The 16922-nt window shown below is 50.2% G+C and overlaps 7 protein-coding genes across 7 annotated transcripts; 2 read left to right on the top strand and 5 right to left on the bottom strand.

Annotated features, from left to right (window-relative positions):
* Positions 1-1060: 1060 nt before the first annotated feature.
* Positions 1061-1585, bottom strand: AUEXF2481DRAFT_29686 (uncharacterized protein; the record flags this gene model as incomplete). The annotated part of the gene is made up of 1 exon (XM_013487980.1): positions 1061-1585. One exon carries the CDS (start codon positions 1583-1585, stop codon positions 1061-1063), a length of 525 nt encoding a protein of 174 aa, XP_013343434.1.
* Positions 1586-1665: 80 nt separating this feature from the next.
* Positions 1666-2219, bottom strand: AUEXF2481DRAFT_229207 (uncharacterized protein). The gene has a single exon (XM_013488197.1). The coding sequence runs from the start codon at positions 2055-2057 to the stop codon at positions 1779-1781; it is 279 nt and encodes a 92-aa protein (XP_013343651.1). The 5' UTR covers positions 2058-2219; the 3' UTR covers positions 1666-1778.
* Positions 2220-3193: 974 nt separating this feature from the next.
* AUEXF2481DRAFT_40203 (uncharacterized protein) lies at positions 3194-5343 on the bottom strand. Its single transcript, XM_013488049.1, has 4 exons — positions 5145-5343; positions 4621-5066; positions 4443-4489; positions 3194-4386 (listed from the first exon to the last, which is right to left on the bottom strand). The coding sequence occupies exons 1-4, from the start codon at positions 5297-5299 to the stop codon at positions 3667-3669; spliced, it is 1368 nt and encodes a 455-aa protein (XP_013343503.1). The 5' UTR covers positions 5300-5343; the 3' UTR covers positions 3194-3666.
* A 1041-nt stretch (positions 5344-6384) lies between these two features.
* Positions 6385-7580, bottom strand: AUEXF2481DRAFT_229182 (uncharacterized protein). The gene is made up of 2 exons (XM_013488196.1): positions 7310-7580; positions 6385-7233 (listed from the first exon to the last, which is right to left on the bottom strand). Exons 1-2 carry the CDS (start codon positions 7471-7473, stop codon positions 6633-6635), a joined length of 765 nt encoding a protein of 254 aa, XP_013343650.1. The 5' UTR covers positions 7474-7580; the 3' UTR covers positions 6385-6632.
* Positions 7581-7939: 359 nt separating this feature from the next.
* AUEXF2481DRAFT_80015 (uncharacterized protein) lies at positions 7940-9112 on the top strand. The gene is made up of 3 exons (XM_013488158.1): positions 7940-8124; positions 8226-8311; positions 8369-9112. The coding sequence occupies exons 2-3, from the start codon at positions 8284-8286 to the stop codon at positions 8968-8970; spliced, it is 630 nt and encodes a 209-aa protein (XP_013343612.1). The 5' UTR covers positions 7940-8124; positions 8226-8283; the 3' UTR covers positions 8971-9112.
* A 568-nt stretch (positions 9113-9680) lies between these two features.
* On the bottom strand, positions 9681-13559 carry AUEXF2481DRAFT_5206 (uncharacterized protein; the record flags this gene model as incomplete). Its single annotated transcript, XM_013487924.1, has 8 exons — positions 9681-10380; positions 10436-11503; positions 11551-12873; positions 12925-13008; positions 13060-13167; positions 13222-13299; positions 13355-13416; positions 13476-13559. The coding sequence occupies 8 exons, from the start codon at positions 13557-13559 to the stop codon at positions 9681-9683; spliced, it is 3507 nt and encodes a 1168-aa protein (XP_013343378.1).
* A 1030-nt stretch (positions 13560-14589) lies between these two features.
* On the top strand, positions 14590-15607 carry AUEXF2481DRAFT_5205 (uncharacterized protein; the record flags this gene model as incomplete). The annotated part of the gene is made up of 2 exons (XM_013487923.1): positions 14590-14850; positions 14942-15607. 2 exons carry the CDS (start codon positions 14590-14592, stop codon positions 15605-15607), a joined length of 927 nt encoding a protein of 308 aa, XP_013343377.1.
* Positions 15608-16922: the final 1315 nt, after the last annotated feature.

Here is a 16922-nt window from a genome sequence, read left to right as displayed (position 1 = left end):
CAAAATGTATAGAATCTTCTCTTTTCTTCTGTCTACTCTCAGCAATCACTCCCAAGACAAACATTGGTGCCTGTCCATAGCCACGAGATATATGCGGTGGAGGGTCTGACAAGACCACGAGTTTCTCCTCCGGATACCCTCTGAATAGATGATCAGGGAGAAGAACTCATGGCGCGTCTCGGAGGGAATTGTACATGAGAACCTCAGGACACTGTTGTGTTAATTGACTACAACACGCTACACTTCGCGCGCGCGTTTGGCATCATGATCTTGCGTCAAGGCACGAGAGCGTGATTATACTACAGACTTGCTGTATGAATAAGATTCCTGGTTGAGAGTCCAACGGCGTGTGTTCAGAGTTATAGATGTGAGCACTCCCGGTCACTGTCGGCTTTGACTGGCTTCAAGACTCCGGCCTTCGTGCTCGTTGGATAGTGACAATGCATCGAGGCACGGCAATTTTGGCTTCTTGTTACGGAGATACTCCATAGATAATCAATGGTCAGTGAATGTACATAGATTTTCTCATAAGGAAGGATTACATGCAAGGTATCGATTCATGGGTACGCAAGGTAGGTTATGGCGTACCGTACATACTGTGCAAAAGTACACCAAGAACTAGTAACATACAAGACCAGACACCCAGTCTTCGCTATCACTAACGCTGAGTCCAAACTCTCCGCATTTGTCATGCTGACCCTCCTTCTTGCATAGGCTGCATGTTCGCTGGAGAGTACTTGATCTATGGTATGCCACATGACTTGTTCAACCACTCCAGTGCCACAATACTGGGAATGCACAATATCGACACGATTAGGTACATGCTTGATGATAAAGCAGAGGCCGTGTCCGAAGTGTCAAGTGGGCACTTCAACTTCTGCAGCAATAAGGAATGGTTGAGATGATGGCGTATGCAGGAATCGACCGGTAAGGATGTGCTGGGAGTGCGGAGTGGTGTCACTCCAATGTTGTTGGATCGTAGAGGAGTTTGACGATTCTTTGATGTCATTTGAAGAATGTTCGACGTCTCCCCTCTCCTCTCTTCTCGTGTTATACTCGCTTAGGATGCTGGCTTGATTGGTAGCTCTGATATGCGAACGCATTCGATGCTTAGAGTATGGCCTGCCAGAAGGTGGATGACTAGAGTGTGGCCTGCTCGAGCATGGACCACCAGGGTACGATAGGGCGTAACTTGTTCTGCTGGAGAGTGGTCTATTGGCGTGGAATCTGCTGGAGCGTGATCATCCGGAGTGTGGTCATCGGGAACTTGGTCGACTGGGGCTCGATCAACTAGAGTCTGCTGTATCGGGGCCTGAACGAGTAAGACTTGACCTCTTGGAGCTTGATCGATCGGAGATGCTGTGTGTAACTGGTGGAAGGTTGTTGCAGAAGGATCCTTTACGACCCAAGGCGATGAGTTGACAATCGAGGGCGTCACTCTACTGATTAGCTGCCGCACCGCTGGGACTGGTAGTCGAATTGGGTAGCCAAGGGAGCTTTCAATCGAACGGTCGTTGATTGCAGTTGCGACTCCGTTTGTTACGTACTCTTTGGTTCCCGACAAGGTTGTGATGGATCTCGGCATGGGACTGAGGGATGCGCACAACTCCTGACAAACAGCATCTACGATTGTGATCAGTCGTTGCTGTACAGCAGTATAGTTTAGACTGACTATTTCTATGACGACAATCGGCAGATGTGAGTCTTTTGCTGCGTGCCATGATAACAGGTAAGTGGTTGTAAGCGGATAATTATGTCGTATGCATTGGTCGATGTGGTTAAATGTGTTGCGTAAAAGCTGATGGCCATTTTGTTTGGACTAAGACAGCACAGAAGTGCGAGGCCATCTCAGTGAAGTATTTGAATGCGAACGGAAGGGGCGGCCAGAGCAAAGGCGTTATTTTGATTCTGTGAGGAGGAAGCGACGAGGAGGCCTGCAAGACTCTTCGTCGCCCTAGAAAACTTGAGCCTGCATCATGAAGCGAAAGGAAGTAACAACCAGAGCAAAGGTATAATGACCCCCTTTTTGGGAAGATCCAACACATTGATTGAGCCATCAGTGAAGATAGTAGATGAGGAAAAGAATGTCGTGTATATCGCCAAATGCTTATCAAGGATAGCGATAAGCGAGAGGTCCAAAGTCGAGATTGATTCTCAGATGAACTGCTAAAGAGTACGTGTATCGACGGCTATTTGTTGGGAAGACATCGATACTTGAAGCAGTCAATAGTGGTCCTGGAAAAAGTCGCAGACCAAACTGAAAAACAACTGCGCTGAAGTGTCGTGGGTGGTTTCAAGTATCAAAGTCATCAAGGGGGGGCATGATAAGAAGTTAGTATTTGGCAGGGAAAGTAGCGATGATTTCGACGAATACTTCATGGTCCCCGAAGAAGACTGTGCATATTTACAGCACTGATCTCGAGCAGCAACATGCTCAAGAGATGAACTCAACAGAAGGTGCTCGGCTGCTACCTGAGGTGAACATGTCGAGCAGCGTAAGAAGACAAAAAGACGAGCACTCAAGCAGGGGACGACTGAGATACCGGTAAGCGACACAGATACGAAACAGGCAGCAACAATAGTCGTACATACCTTGACGAATCTTGGAACCTGCTCTTTCCTCGATCAGGTCAGCATCCCGTGTGATACCACATCCTGCGATTTGTCCAATGAGAAGTCGTAGGACAGAAGTATTATCGTCCTTAATGGATGAGGTGCTCTAGTCCTCATGTAATATCTCGTACAAGGATAGATGTTAGCAAGGAAAGATGAAGGAGGCTGTGCAGAGTCACCGTAACCTCCATTTATTTTGATAGAAGTCAAGAAGGATGTGACGTTACGTTAGAGTATGATAGCGAGTCTTGGAGAGCGCGTAGAAGGTTTGGGTTCCGGCTCGTCGAGGCCTACAAAAGTATGCTCCTGGTATCCAGCTGTCGATCCATTCAAACCGCGCAGCTTAATCCACTCTGGTAAACTATACCGATCACCCAGAACTTAAGTTGGTGGAAGGGGGCAGAAAGAGACAATAGGACGTGACCAACTTCAACTTATAGTAAGGAAAATCTCGTGGGAGGCAGACGTCGTATATCGTTTGGACTCAAATCGATTGATTCTGGAAGGTAAGAGTACATAACTCTTCTAGATTGGGAAGGTCATTCCCGAGCACGTGGAACGGGAATGATCAGCCCATGGTCAAGAACCTTAGTTCGATGTTCCACTTGGGTGGGTGGCTATGGAGTTTAAGATAATATACAGCTTGGGTGAGGTATCTCACTTGCTTGTGAGGTGACAACTAAAGAGAGACACACCTTGATGGCAAGACATGTTGCGGAGCCTGACAAGACCCTGTGCCCTCAATGCTGATTCGAAGGACTGTTGACGCGTCTGATGGTAGTGCAGCGCAAGACGGGAAAATTACATCGTTCATCTTACTTGAAGGTTTCTGATTCGACGTGATATAGACACTAGTCAAGAAACGATAGACAACAAACATGAGCAAAGAAGGGTGAACGACCGGTGTAAGAGCAGAAACAAGAAGAGAAAAGGGTGTGAGGCGGTACCGAGCCTCAAAAAGCTCTTTGAAGAAAGGAAAAGCACATGTCCCAAGAAACGCCACCCAGATTTATCGTTTGAACGTTGATCATGAACAATATTAGTGCACCCACATCAAGACTGACGGTCCATACCGGATCTGGTATCCTGTCTGGAGAGAGCAGCCAAAGCATGAGCAGCATCTTGAGCATCCATCTCCATGTATGGAGAATGCTCGATTCGACCATCAGGACGTTGATAACGGTAGACATGTGTAATGTCTTTGTAGTTGGCAGGTCCAAGCTTGACGTTCTTCCTTTGTGCTTGTTGGAAGAAGTCGGAGCATGATGTTCGCGCAGTGTGGTTTGGCGTATCGAGCTGTTTGAGTCGACGAAGCTTCACAGTACCAATGGTGCCGACTTCCTCGGAGCGAGTCGGTTGTGCTGATTTGTTTTCGAGACCGGTAGCTTCGGCCAGCTCTCTACACTGCCTCGCTTTCTCAGGGTCAGCGAGGCACATATCGCAAGTACCTGGGCCGGAAGCATTCGTTGGTGCCTCGAGAAAGCTTGGGGTAGATATGTCTAGTGGCATTTTAGGTTGAGTGGTGGCACGCGATGAATCGATAGGCGGAAGACTCTTGTTGAGTTCTTCTTGCTGTCGGCATATGCAGTTCTCTACATCACTGCAGAAGCCGCAGTGATCCTCAGGGGAGACTGGAGCATATGCTGATGGTTTGCGCGAAGAGAACATGAAAGTAAAGTCCTGTTCCTGATCATCTTGATGATCATAGTTGTCCGAGGGAGGAGTGAGAATGTGATGGACTGATGAGACAGAGTTTGATGTGATGTTCGAACGCTGGACTGTGTTAGCGAAACGATCTTCATCGAATTGACCTACAGGGTCATGATTACCTGTGGTTGCGCGGCATGAGAGTGTGCGTGGTGAAGCTTGGCAGCATCTGAGGAGAAGGTCAGCATGAGTTCGAGCTATCAACAAGAACCGGTCGTTTGAGCACATTTGAACATGTCATGACAACGAGAGGATATGTGTGCAGGAAACGCATCAGTGATAAAGGGCGAGTAGACGTACCGAGTTCCTTCTGCATCTCCAGGATACGCTCTTTGGCCTGGCTGCACTCAAGGTCGGCGCGAGCCTTCTCGGCGATGAGATTCGCCTTTTCGGCCGTGCTTTGGATAAGGGCTGCCTGAAGAGCAGAGATATCGTTGTGCAGCTTGGCCATAGCGTCGGCATGTTCGTCCTTCAACTTCGCATTCTCGGCCTCAAGGTCTTGACACTTCTGAGCACGACGGTCGCGGAAGTTACGCTGGGCGACCCTGTTCTGGGTTTTGCGTTTGTCCGACGAGTCGTCGTGGTCCACCATGGGCTTACGACCAGGCTTTGGTCGAGCCTTGAGGATGACCTGCTGGCTGAGCGGACCATTGTTGACAGTCGAGTCGTTGCGGGGACGCTTCAAGGCAGGAATGGCCATCTTGCCAGGTGGCGCGTTGTCGGGGGATGCTGCCGAGACGGGAGATCTAAACAAACATGGTCAGTCATGGTCCGGACGGTGAGAAGTGTCACACGAATTGACTGGAAGACGAGTAGCGACTTACTGCCCATCGAGCGCGCTGTCCATGGAGCCGAAGTTTCTCTTCAGTGCAGGAGGCGCAGCGTCTCCTCCTGCTCGGAACAATGAAACAGACGAATCCTGAGGACTCCCATGACTGGAGCCGGAATGCTGTGGCTGAGATGGTGCCAAAGTCGTCATGTTGAAGTTGTCGTCTGGAAGGCCGAGGGTAGATGGAGAATAGGTGATCTGATAAGATCCCTCGCTCACAGTCGTGCCACCAGCGCTTGGACTCTTGGCGGCCGAGTATCGGAGCGCTTCCTGCTCGATCGCCGCCCACTCTGCCCGAGGCCCGAACGACTGTTCTGCCGATGCATGTTGCTGTTGATAGACTGCTCAATTATTAACAGACTTGCCTCCGACACTGCATTTATATATCTCACCTTCGTTGTGCTGGGTCTGCTGTGGACATGTCGGTCTTGACCCATTCTGGATGGTCCACCCTGGATTTGGGGATATTCCCTGCTCGTATTCGTATGCCGGGAACTGGTGGTTGGACACTGAGAAGCTGAATTGCGCCTGTCCATGTGTCAACGGGTTATCTTGTAGCATCTGGCCAATGGCGAGTTGTTCGACTTCCGCGGTCTCGACCTGCGAGCTTGGGTGTTGCACGCCCAGTGGAGCATACTGAACAGCGCCTTGCCAGCTTCTATTCACGTCAAGATCAGGTCGCTGATATGCGTGTGCAGCATTCCACATCTCTCCCTGATCCACGCCGCTCACGGATCCTGGATCACTGTACGTTCGTGTAATAGGTGGCTCTCGTTGCTGACTGCTTGAGACCAATTCTGCATACGGGTTGCATGGGTCTGAATGCGCCCTCCGGTACGCGGGACTATACGGTGGCTGCCAGTAGTTGGGCTCAAAGGACATGCCGCTTGGTTGTCGGTAAGCAAAGTCAATGGGAGGCGGTATATTGTCGTCCTCCAAGCTAGACTCATGAGCGAGCGATTGACCGGCTTGAATGAGAACACGCATAATGGTGTGTGATTGAAGTTGATCAGAGTGCAAGAGCTGTAAGCTTTCAGACGAGAGCGACCTTGGCGGAGGGGAGTAACTAGACCTAAGGTACGTCACGCACCTACGAGAAGACTTAGAATCCTGTGACCCCGAGGGCGCACTGTCGACTATTCCGGGACAGAAGTGGGCCCTTTCACATCGATTGACTTCGAAGTGCTCGGGGCCCCAGCAACATTCGATACTCTCAATTGGCTCCCTTGAGGGAGTTGCTGGCACGTTCGAATCTGTGCTATGCCTGCTTTTAAATATTCCAAGCCATAGTTGAGATCGCGGAGAAAATAGATTATATTTTGTGTAGCTACTTGCTATGTAGTCAATGGCGTCTCTTCATCTGATTAGTCCATGGCAAATGGCTGCTGTGTCCCTCACATGTCATCTCTACTCCGCAAACAAAGACGAACACGGTATGACGCCGCGGCCTTCGTACGTAGACATGTCATCGTAAGGTCCCACCTCAACTCAAATTCTTCATCTCTTTGGCAAGCCCATCGATGGTATCCACGGGCCCCTCGCCAAACATCAGATACTGTACACCCAGATACGAATCGCAGCATGCTTGGAAGATACCACAGAGCTTGAACGACCAAGGGATAGTACTCTCAGCCAAGAAGAAGAACGACATCTTCATGGCATCACCCAACAGCCAGTTGGCAAGAACACTCAGACGGAATCCCTTGCAGCTGCGGTTCTTCTGGTTCGACATGATTTGCGGGAGAGGAAGCGTTGCTTCGATTCCAAGCGCCACATAACCTTGCAAAGCGACGTATGAATCCAAGCGACCGAACAGGATTTGCAGCACGAGCAGGGTAGCGCTAAAGTATGCGAGGAACATCCAGTATGGCTTTGCTTGCCTCCATTGCCAGAAGTCGAAAGGTCGCTTGATCTGAGTGTCGCCTTCTCTACCAGCTGCGAATGGCTGATGGATGTTGGTGGCAGCGCTGGCAAGAGGACGGTTTTGCAGAGCGACTCGAAGAAGGACAAGTTGCACAATCACCATCAAACCAGCTTGAATCAGAAGAGAAGTATCAAAGCGCGCTCCAAGCCAATAGAACAACCTGCGTCATGAGATCAGTTGCCAAAACTCAGATGTTTAGAGCGGGTTCGAGTTTGAGTTTGACCCATAGAACGTACTTCAAGATTGACGCTACCAACATGATGAGGGGAATATCGAGGGAAAACCCAGCTGACGACCTCGTACGATGGATCGAATAGATTTGATCGGCATAACTAGTGACGGGCGATGTAGCAAGAAAGACCGGGGCAAGATGCGTGATCAGCCAAGAGATGAAACCCATGGTAGCTCGCTTTTGTATTGTGGAGATGAGGTAGTTTTGATCCTTTGTCCTTTGATCCAGAAATGTATCGAAATGGGAGGTGCTCGTTCGATTAGATGAATACCGATCAGTTGGAATGTCCAAGAGTCTGGTGCTTGGCGTAGAGCTTGTCGTCAACTACCGTCGCGTAATGGACGTAGAGAGGTGTTGAGAAAGTGGTCGTCAAACAGTCGTCATCAATATGCCAAAAGGTGGTTCGAACAAGTGGCCGTGAATAGAACAACAAGGAAAAGGAGGACAACAAAATCTGCAAAATTATCAGGGGTCGTTCGTGGAAGGCTGTTGTTGAAAGTCGAGATCTCTCAGCCCTACGGAGAGCCCTGCGTTGAACCGAACTTCGCGCAGAGCCTCATCAGTACCAGCCACACATCACTGTGCCACAGACTCATATGAGCCACCCCAGTTCGCCGAGCGGGCAAGTCTTATCGCCGCATAACGGAGGCGCTCCAAGTTCCATCTTCGTCACCATCAACAAAGAAATCGAGACAACACTCATTGTAGGTCTTTCATTTGGTCAACTCGTAGTCACCTTTCCTTAGAGGCCTTCTGTTTGCTGCAAGCACTGGTGCTTTCTAGACGTAGTCGCTTGGTGCTTTCCATCACTATATCAAGGTAGGTGCTATCTGCACTCTCGTAGTCCTCACTTCCAATTCCTTCACCCGCCTACATCCGTCTCGACTTCAAAAGGCAATGGGTTCTAAATACGAAATCAGTGAAGAGTGCACGATTGACTTCAGCAACGAAGAACGCATCAGTCACGCTCAGACCAAGATGGGCGACCGCACAGCCTTCTTCTACGGTATGTTTTCTCTAATTCAATTGCAATCCATGTCAGAACTAACTCCATCGTCATCAGGCACCTTGATGGCCCAGGAAGTCCTCTACAGAGTCATCTTCGGCACCTCCACAGTCAGCAGATACAACGTCCAAACCGTCACTCAAACCCCCGCTATTCTCCACAACCACAAGCGTTCTCGCGTCCGGTACTGTGACTACCCCGGCGTCATTCCATCGAAAGGTCACTCCGTCCGCGGTACATACGTCACTGGCCTTACTGACGGCGACATCTACCGTCTCGACATGTTCGAGGGAACCTCCTACGAGCTCAGAGGCGTGCGTGTGCGTCTCCTGAAGAGCGAAGGCGATGAAGCAACCGGCGAAGGAAACGTCGAAGGCGAAGAAGTGGAGACAAAGACATACATCTGGATCGATGAGGAAGACCGTCTTGAGGACAAGGAGTGGGACTATGCCACTTTCAGAAAGGAGAAGCTGTCTAGATGGTCCGGTGGTGAGCCTGAAGAGCAAGGTTGGGATGATGATGAGGAGAAGACTGAAGACATTGACCCTACTGGCGGTAGATTCGGCAACGGTCAGATCGCTCAGGACCTCGAGAAGGAGCATGAGAAGCTGAAGCAGCAGGGCGGTGATGATGGCGAGCCTTTGAAGAGTGCTGTCTAGATTCACACACATGACGAAAAGCATGATTACGCATTACAACATGAAATACACTAGAATACAAGAGCTCTCTTAGCTCCCATCTACCATCCAAAACAAGCCTGTAAAAATGCACAGTAAATTGTAGAAACCATGAGATGTCCGCCGGGATACCGATATCTGACCTATCACAATCGTCTCTCCAGAGCCAGTGACTCTTTTCTAGGAAATATCTTGTATTCTTACAGCACGACTTCATCCCTCCGCCCTCGGAGGAGATAGATTTATGGTTCACGGACCTGGTGGTGTGCTCTACTGTGATCTACCTGGTCAACATACGTCGCCGTCGAGCGCATATACTCTCTCCGTGATCGGTGCATTTTTAAAAACCATAGCTATAAGAAGGCAAGATGCTTTTTCGGATGTTCGTGGAGACTTTGGAAAAGACCTGCTGTTTATGTACCCCGTTGCTTACCTAGCTCTTACCTGTGATGTCTGAATCCCGAGCTCATGTAATCTCATTGTCGGGTATCACAATGACTGTCTTTCAGCGGTCACCGACTGAGCCAGACACCCCTAAACCGCTGTATTCGACATCAACCCGATGTGTCTCGCGGTTGGGACCTAGACTACGTATTTGGAAGGGAGAACAAATTTATGTATTCGTTTCAGCAAAGGGTAGGACGCTAATGTCCGTATGATAGAGAATGCTCTCATGTCAGCCGGGATGGCTCTTATGCCTCCCTGTGAGTTATCCATGCAGCCTGTCTGGCAGCTACCTCCAATTCACTTTTGAAATCAACCATGTTGCCACTCCCAAACAGCATATCATCCTCAGGCTCGCGATCGACCGTCGGAGGTGAGTTGCATGATGGCGATGATGCTGCAGGTGGGCTTGAATTTTGCATTTCCAGCGGTGGTGGCTTCATGGGCGAGCTCTGGACCATCCTAGAGTCTGTGTGTTCCGCTGGTGGTTTCAAAGGCGAGCTCATTCGAGTAGGCGCGAGAGCTGGACTCTGGGATCCGTTCTCTTGGCTACTCAACCTCAAGAGACGTGCCTTTTCCTTCTTCCTCTGCTTCTTTGCAGTACTCTGCTCTATTTCAAGTTTGATCAGCTTCTCGCGGATCTCCGCTCGCTTCTTAGATGGATCAAAGTCTGCAAAGTCGTTGTCGTGGTCAAGTTCGCGAGACATGATCTTGCGGACGAACTCGGCAGGGTCACGGTGGAAAGCCTCCATGTAGCCAATCAGATACACGCCGCAGTCGCAAAAGTTTGTCTGCTGAGGTAGACCGCGAGCTGCCATCCCTCTGAGCTCGCTATGGTCGAAATCGAGACTTCGCTTCTCGCGACCTTCATGAACGACATATTGCTTGAGATTCTTGATTTCTGTAGGATGTGAGCCACTAAGTGAGTCGAGGAGGATAAGTGCAGGTCTGTTGATTGTCAGCATGTATTGATTAGAGCTCGGAAGCATACTGAGAAACCTACGTGTTAGGGTCCATCTTAGGGAGAGGCGGTGCCTGTCTTTTTCCTTTGCGCGAAACGGGCTTCAACTTAGTAAGAGGAGGCAACTCATCATCTTCTTCTTGAGAAGCATCCAGGGAGATACGCTTGACTCGTTGGGATAGGTCACCGTCCTTGGCTTCTTGAGGCGATTCGGGTATCTCAGTGTCGTTTTGCACCGTGGTCTGAGATTGTGGTGGCTCCTGTTCGTCTGGCTGTGAGGTAGGCTTGACTTCTTCTTCCGCTTCTTCTTCATCTTGTTCTTCATCATCACCAAGGCCATCCAAGTCCAACTTCCGTGCTAGCTTGTCGAGGTTGCAGATGATGACCACGAACCAGTGCAAGTTGGCGTTGATTGGAACGGCGACAAATGGATGACTGAACAGATCAACAGTCCTAGTCCATCGGCTGACGGCATCGTAGTTGAAGCCTTTTCTTCCGGAGCTTGTCGTAGTCAGCGTGGAATAGAAGAAACTGTTGAAAATGTGGGCTTGATTTTGCAGCTCTGGGTGATTTTCCTGCATCTCTCTCAGGCAGAATGAGATGATGTTGTCGTTGAGGAGACCACCTTCATCTAGTCCTTCGATATCCGAAGCATCGATCGTGGTTCTGTTCTTTCCGACTGCAGGATAAGTCAATGGGGCATCCCATTTGGGGATCCCATGAGTCTTGGTCCATCTCTCGAGTTCTGGCTCCACCGGTCTCGTAGCTTTGCCATCATCTCTGCTTTGTAGTCTGCGACTGCTTCTGACAGGTGTGGCTTGTTCCGCACGAGATGTTGGTGGCGGTAGAGAATGGTCTTGTCCGCTGTCTGCAGTCTTTGTATTGACAAAGTCGGCTATCATAGCACGGGTCAACCGCGGTATCGGAGTGTGACTGGTGGGCTCAGGAAGAGGATTACCACTCTGTGCCGCCAGGGTCCGCTCTCGATGTGTATGCTCTCTGGAGAGAGATTCTTGACGAATACGCATAGCTTGAATCTCAGGATCAACCTCCATGGTCTTCAGCTTGAAGAAAGTTTCGGCACTGCTCAATGCGTGCTGAAACTGATTCCTGCATAGAGGTTAGCATATTTGTCTGAGATGATGCACAATACATACTCGTTCATCTCTCTGTCCTTGATCGTAGGGTTCATCACCTTTAGAACTTCTATGAAGCTCTCAAGGTGCCTTGGTGTGGGGAAATCAAGCCAGATGCGACCCTTAGAGATTTCGTCTTTTGCTCCAAGCAAGATGGTCTCGGTGGAATTGTTGTCGCCATGGTAGAAGCTTTGAGCGTGTATGCTTTTGATCACAATCATTGTACTGTTGGGATCAAGAGAGTAGAGTTCTTCCCCATTGTGATTGAAGTGAATCTCCTTTTCCTGAGGATAGTAGATAAGGCCCATGGTCAGGTTCTCCCAGTTGCCAGCCTTCAGACGAAGCGAGCTCACAGGAAGGATTACTGGCTCATTGAATCCAGTCTCTCTTCGGCCTCTGGTGAAATGCGTAGAAACGATGCGACCTGGAGACGGCGAGCGTTGAGTTGGGTTGCGCCTGGGCTTTCGGGCTGGTTGTCGCAATGAAGATCCAAGCGCTAATTCATCTTCACTCGAGTCGTTGAGGCCTTGTTGAAGGTTATGGTTCCGCGGAGGATTAGATGTCGCTTGCATCTTGTCTTTGATTGACAGGGGCGCTTTCTTTGGTGCTGGGGATTCTTCTGGTTCTCCTCTGTCTCTTTTGAATTTGTCATTCAAGTTTGGTGAGCGAGGTGCATCTATCCTGTCTTTCTCTGCCCGATAATGCCTTTGCCAACTGCTGTCAACCTCGGTAGTTCGTCCTGGGATTTGAGCATTCTTCAAACGAGACGTCGTGGTTCCAACGGCCGATGATCGAGCTGGACGGTCCGGAGTACTTTGGTCCCCGATGAACTGGACTTCGTCGTCCTCGTCGAGAGAAACGGGATCGGTCTGTGTGCCAGTGAAAGGGGACGAAGGCAGATGTGCTGCGCTGGGCTTTCGTTTGCGACTTTTCTTCTTGTTGTTAAGGGTCCTATCAACATTACGGCTCTCGTCATGTCCGAAAGCAGTGCTTCTCTGGCTCGGAGTTTCCTGGCTCTGACTGGCAACACTGATGACACTTGATTGTCTTCCTAGCGTAGCCGAAGGTTGGACTTGAGTACCACGAGTGAGGAAGTCGTTATCGTGCATATTGTCGGTGCCATGTTGTGAACGGCCATCTTCTATTTTCCGGCGCTTTGTCTGACGTTCGTCCACGTTCACTCCGCGAGTAGTTGTGGTTGTCAGAGGGGCTGGACCCGTGCCTGAATTGCGCAAGGTGTTCTGCGGCGTGAATCCCATGCCTTTTCCTGGCTTCCTTTTGACAGTGCTCATTGTGTTCCACTCGTCCAGCGGTACGCGAACGAGAGTAGATGTTTCGGTCTCGCTAGATGGCGTCAGTCGACGTGCTTCTCGGGTATAGTCGAGGTCGGCATACGGGTATACTCCAGGAAGCAGCCTCCTCTCGTCGACGCTGATTTGTGTGCGGTGATTTGTGCGTCGCTGCTGAGTGGTAAAACTTCTGAAACACGGTCAGATCATGTGGTTCGACAAAGACCTGGTCACGGCGTACCCTCTTGACGATGCGCCTTGCTCTTCTCGGGCACTCGGTTGCGCGTGTGATTGTCTAGGGCTGGACTGTCTTTCCGAAAATATTCTGCTTCGCGGCTCTTGCTCCGAACTGGTGGGATACGGTCAGGTTCTGTAGCTCCTAGCTCTTGCGGATACATCCTACTATCTCAACGATGCGACTTGTCTTGCTTCTGAAGTGGCTTGGGTGCGTATGCGTTTTCTTCGGAACTGGGATTGTGGGCTGCGAAACACGGTCAGACATGTGCGAGCCGGTGGGATTTGTGGGTGGAGACTACCTCGTCGGTGATGGTTCGAGTGTCGCTTCTACGTTCGTTTCTTCACTCGTCTGTGCATCGTCCTGTTCGACGAACGGATCAGTATGAGAGGCAGGACTTCACTGCCATTGTGTGGGCCCACCCTGGTGTTCGACTCGTTGCCTGAGAACGCGTCGAAGGCTCGTTTGACTCCTCCAAAGATGGAATCAATGAGAGAGTTGGCCATCGGTCATGGTAGTAGTGGTAGAACCGGGCATTTATACACGATTGTTGCAAAGATGCTTGGGTTGGCGAGAGCGATGTCTGCGACTGCCCGCACACGCAAACTTTCGAGACCTTGTCGTGAACCAATCTATTGTTCCCAGCACGATGCTTTGGCTGTTTCGCTTGCACTTGACCTTTGATCCGTGGTCACACTGATGATAGAGATTACATGTCCCATTCATAACTCCACCTTCTTTTCGACAATAATCCTTACTGCATGCTCTTTGGTATCGCGCGACACCTCGGGCCGTTGCTATCCGGATGCGGAAATGCTGCATCTCGACTAGTCATGTGCTGCCTTCGAAACAGCACCACGACTCGCCATGAATGGAGAATGATATTCACCTTGGACAGAAAACAATACGAAAAGCCTGGTTGCTGAGCCGGATCATGGCATTGAAGCAGGGCAGACATTCCGAGACACAATTGAGCTCGCAAAGGATACAATTCTTCCAGGGAAGGTTTGTGCATTGTGACAGCTGCATGTTTATTCCTACGTCATACCCATGCTCTCATTGACGAGATGGATGCATTGCTGGACGCTCAAGACCTGAGAGACCGCCGCCGTATTCTTCTACGACAAGCGATTGGGTCGCAAAAACATGCCTTGGTGATAATTGCCTTGCCCAAGAGAAGAACGACGTGCAAGGCACTGTAATTGTGAGCAGAATTGACTTCGAAGTTCGTGATCGACAGCCGACAAAGCCGGCTCAACTTGTGTTCCACTGGAAGCCGTTCCTTTAAACTCGTGCCAGTCAAACGGATCAAACCCTTGTCGCTCCTCTTCACTACCCAACCACGTGGACTTTGTCATTGGCTGCAAGATTTAGCACGTACTGTATCAGAAAGCGTCATACGCCTGGTCAACTCAATCTCGTATCTTTCCTCCCGTCTCTTCGACGCCGCACGGCGATATAAATGCAGACCGCATCCTCTGGACTATGAGTCGGGCTCTGAAAGTTGTCTTCTTTGTTCTACTGTCGTTATTCACCATGTTCGCTACACTATTCTTGTTGGCGGCCCCTTTCGCGTTTGGGCAATCCGACATTCCTCTATCCCAACCCATCCAGGGCGTTCTCGCTACTAGCAACAGCAGTCTATACACATATCCCACGGACTTCACCCAGGGGATTCTGCCCAAGGCCATACATTCTCACAACGACTATTGGAGACCCAAGCCGTTCTACACCGCGCTCTCCAATGGCGTAATCTCAGTGGAGGCCGATGTATGGTTGTACAACGGCACGCTCTACGTAAGTACATCCTCACAAGACCCAGTTGGTGTCGATTTAACGAAGAGTTGTGGTCGTGTTTATTAGGTATGCCAATACTAACGCGCATCAGGTTGGGCATGAGCAATCTGCACTTACTCATGCTCGCACATTCGACTCTCTATACATTCAACCTATTCTCTCAGTGCTCAAGAAGCAAAATCCAACTTCTCCCTTTGTGACTGGCTCTACACACAACGGTGTGTTCGACACAGATGCCGGTCAGACTCTTTACCTATGGGTCGACGTCAAGACCGACGGTCCTACTGCTTGGCCCTACGTTGTCAGTGCTCTCGAGCCTCTTCGTCAAGGTGGTTGGCTCACCAAGTACAATGGAACCGGCATCACCAATGGAGCCGTCACTGTGATTGGAACCGGCAACACGCCCAGAGCACAGGTTGAGGATCAGAGCCAGCGTGACTACTTCTTCGACGGCCCCCTATCCACCCTCAACGCCACTGCAAACTCCAACATCACCCGTTTCCTTAGTCCTATCGCCAGCACAAGCTTCAAGGCTTCTTTCGGATGGCCAATGAATGGCCAGCTGAACGATACCGCTCTGGCTAAACTGCGCGGTCAGATTGCTTCCGCAAGCGCCAGAGGAATCGGAACGAGATATTGGGAAACACCAAACTGGCCCGTCTCTACCAGAAATGCTATCTGGCATTTGCTCTGGAATGAAGGCGCCACACTCATCAACGCCGATGATCTTCCTGGAGCTGCAAACTTCTGGCAATGAAGCATGTAGAGCGTACAAACAAAAATCGATGCTGGTGTTCATCTAGAGAATATGGTCAGAAAAATAGAATGAACTTAGTTGCTTAGGATGCTGAAATGAACATCACGTGAATACGCGTAACAGTCGCAGTGGTTTAGTGGTAAAATTCGTGCTTGCCATGCACGAGCCCCGTGTTCGATTCACGGCTGCGACATGCCTTTTGTACCTCGTGTGATATTTCTCTTGTTTTGAATAACCTCAAAGTTTTGATCCGTCGTTTTGCGCCACAAATGTCCAGCTTGCCAACTATGAAGCTCGCTCGATTCCGGAGAGCTCGAAGAGGGAGTAGTTGACGAGATGCACAGACTCTTCCCGCGCCTTGACCTTGACACTGGGAATCCAGTGCTGAAGTGCCTTTACCAGGCACTCAACTAAGCACTGAGCCGACTCCAGCCTGACCGCATCTTACGAGAGCACCTTTCTTACAGGAAAGCAGAGATGTATCTGTTATGGAGCACGTCTTGGAGAAAGCACAAGGGCAAGGTGAATGCCAAATCAGGAGCAGGGTACCTAGCAATTGTCAAACAAACGCATCTCAATGACCGACATCAGTGTCCAACCGCCTGCGGCATGTTTTTCTAGGACGAGGACTACTTGTGGAGCTCGGCCGGTCGATACTCTGGACAATACCGAGTACTTTGCTGAAATAATCTTTGCATTCACACAGCTTCAATATGCTATGTCACGCTCACGAGATATGGGAGTGAGACATTACTACCCGAAGCTCCGCTCGCTGTCCGAAGCCATCCAGGCCTTTTTCATTGTTCCCGGATGAAGCTCTTACTATCAAGTGTCAAAGGACTACTGCTGCTGCAACCGAGGATAACACTCAAGCCCCACATGCATGGTTCAAAAGAAAGACAGCACTTGCAGCACGAGACGACTTGAACGTGGACAATTGACTTAGCGCAGCTGAGCTCGCCTCGCGAAAGATAGCGAAGCAACTCGATGTTATCAAGAAGTCCGATGTCCTGCTACACGGCATGAGAGCATAGTCGACTAGCGACTCGACTACGGGCACCGGCGTCTTCAATCGTGCCTAGCGTCTCGAGAGGCTCTGTTGTCTCGCGACTAAGAGCGCGGTTGATTTGAAGGTGCCTCTGACGCTCCAGACGGTCTATGAGGATGAAAGTACCATGTATACACGATGCGTGGGATGGCACACGGTGTTGGCTTAGTTTTCCTGATTCGCCAGGTCCATCTGACACCTGAAGAATGCGAGTCCGTCCGGTTTAGTATAATGAATGATGGCTAGAGCTCCTAGCCCGCTGGAGTG

Source organism: Aureobasidium subglaciale (genome assembly GCF_000721755.1).
Source record: "Aureobasidium subglaciale EXF-2481 unplaced genomic scaffold scaffold_11, whole genome shotgun sequence".
Classification (NCBI taxonomy): Eukaryota; Fungi; Ascomycota; class Dothideomycetes; order Dothideales; family Saccotheciaceae; genus Aureobasidium; species Aureobasidium subglaciale.
This window is presented reverse-complemented; position numbering and strand designations above follow the sequence as displayed.

What these genes read in the sequence shown, in the direction of transcription:
- AUEXF2481DRAFT_229207 (XM_013488197.1), bottom strand. Translation starts at nt 2,057, where the DNA reads ATGGCTCAATCAATGTGTTGGATCTTCCCAAAAAGGGGGTCATTATAC.
- AUEXF2481DRAFT_229182 (XM_013488196.1), bottom strand. Translation starts at nt 7,473, where the DNA reads ATGGGTTTCATCTCTTGGCTGATCACGCATCTTGCCCCGGTCTTTCTT. An exon ending in TTGGTAGCGTCAATCTTGAA is followed by an intron (nt 7,234 to 7,309) that starts GTACGTTCTATG and finishes CTCATGACGCAG; the next exon opens with GTTGTTCTATTGGCTTGGAG.
- AUEXF2481DRAFT_40203 (XM_013488049.1), bottom strand. Translation starts at nt 5,299, where the DNA reads ATGACGACTTTGGCACCATCTCAGCCACAGCATTCCGGCTCCAGTCAT. An exon ending in GACAGCGCGCTCGATGGGCA is followed by an intron (nt 5,067 to 5,144) that starts GTAAGTCGCTAC and finishes ATGTTTGTTTAG; the next exon opens with ATCTCCCGTCTCGGCAGCAT. An exon ending in CTCATGCCGCGCAACCACAG is followed by an intron (nt 4,387 to 4,442) that starts GTAATCATGACC and finishes AACACAGTCCAG; the next exon opens with CGTTCGAACATCACATCAAA.
- AUEXF2481DRAFT_80015 (XM_013488158.1), top strand. Translation starts at nt 8,284, where the DNA reads ATGGGCGACCGCACAGCCTTCTTCTACG. An exon ending in CCGCACAGCCTTCTTCTACG is followed by an intron (nt 8,312 to 8,368) that starts GTATGTTTTCTC and finishes CATCGTCATCAG; the next exon opens with GCACCTTGATGGCCCAGGAA.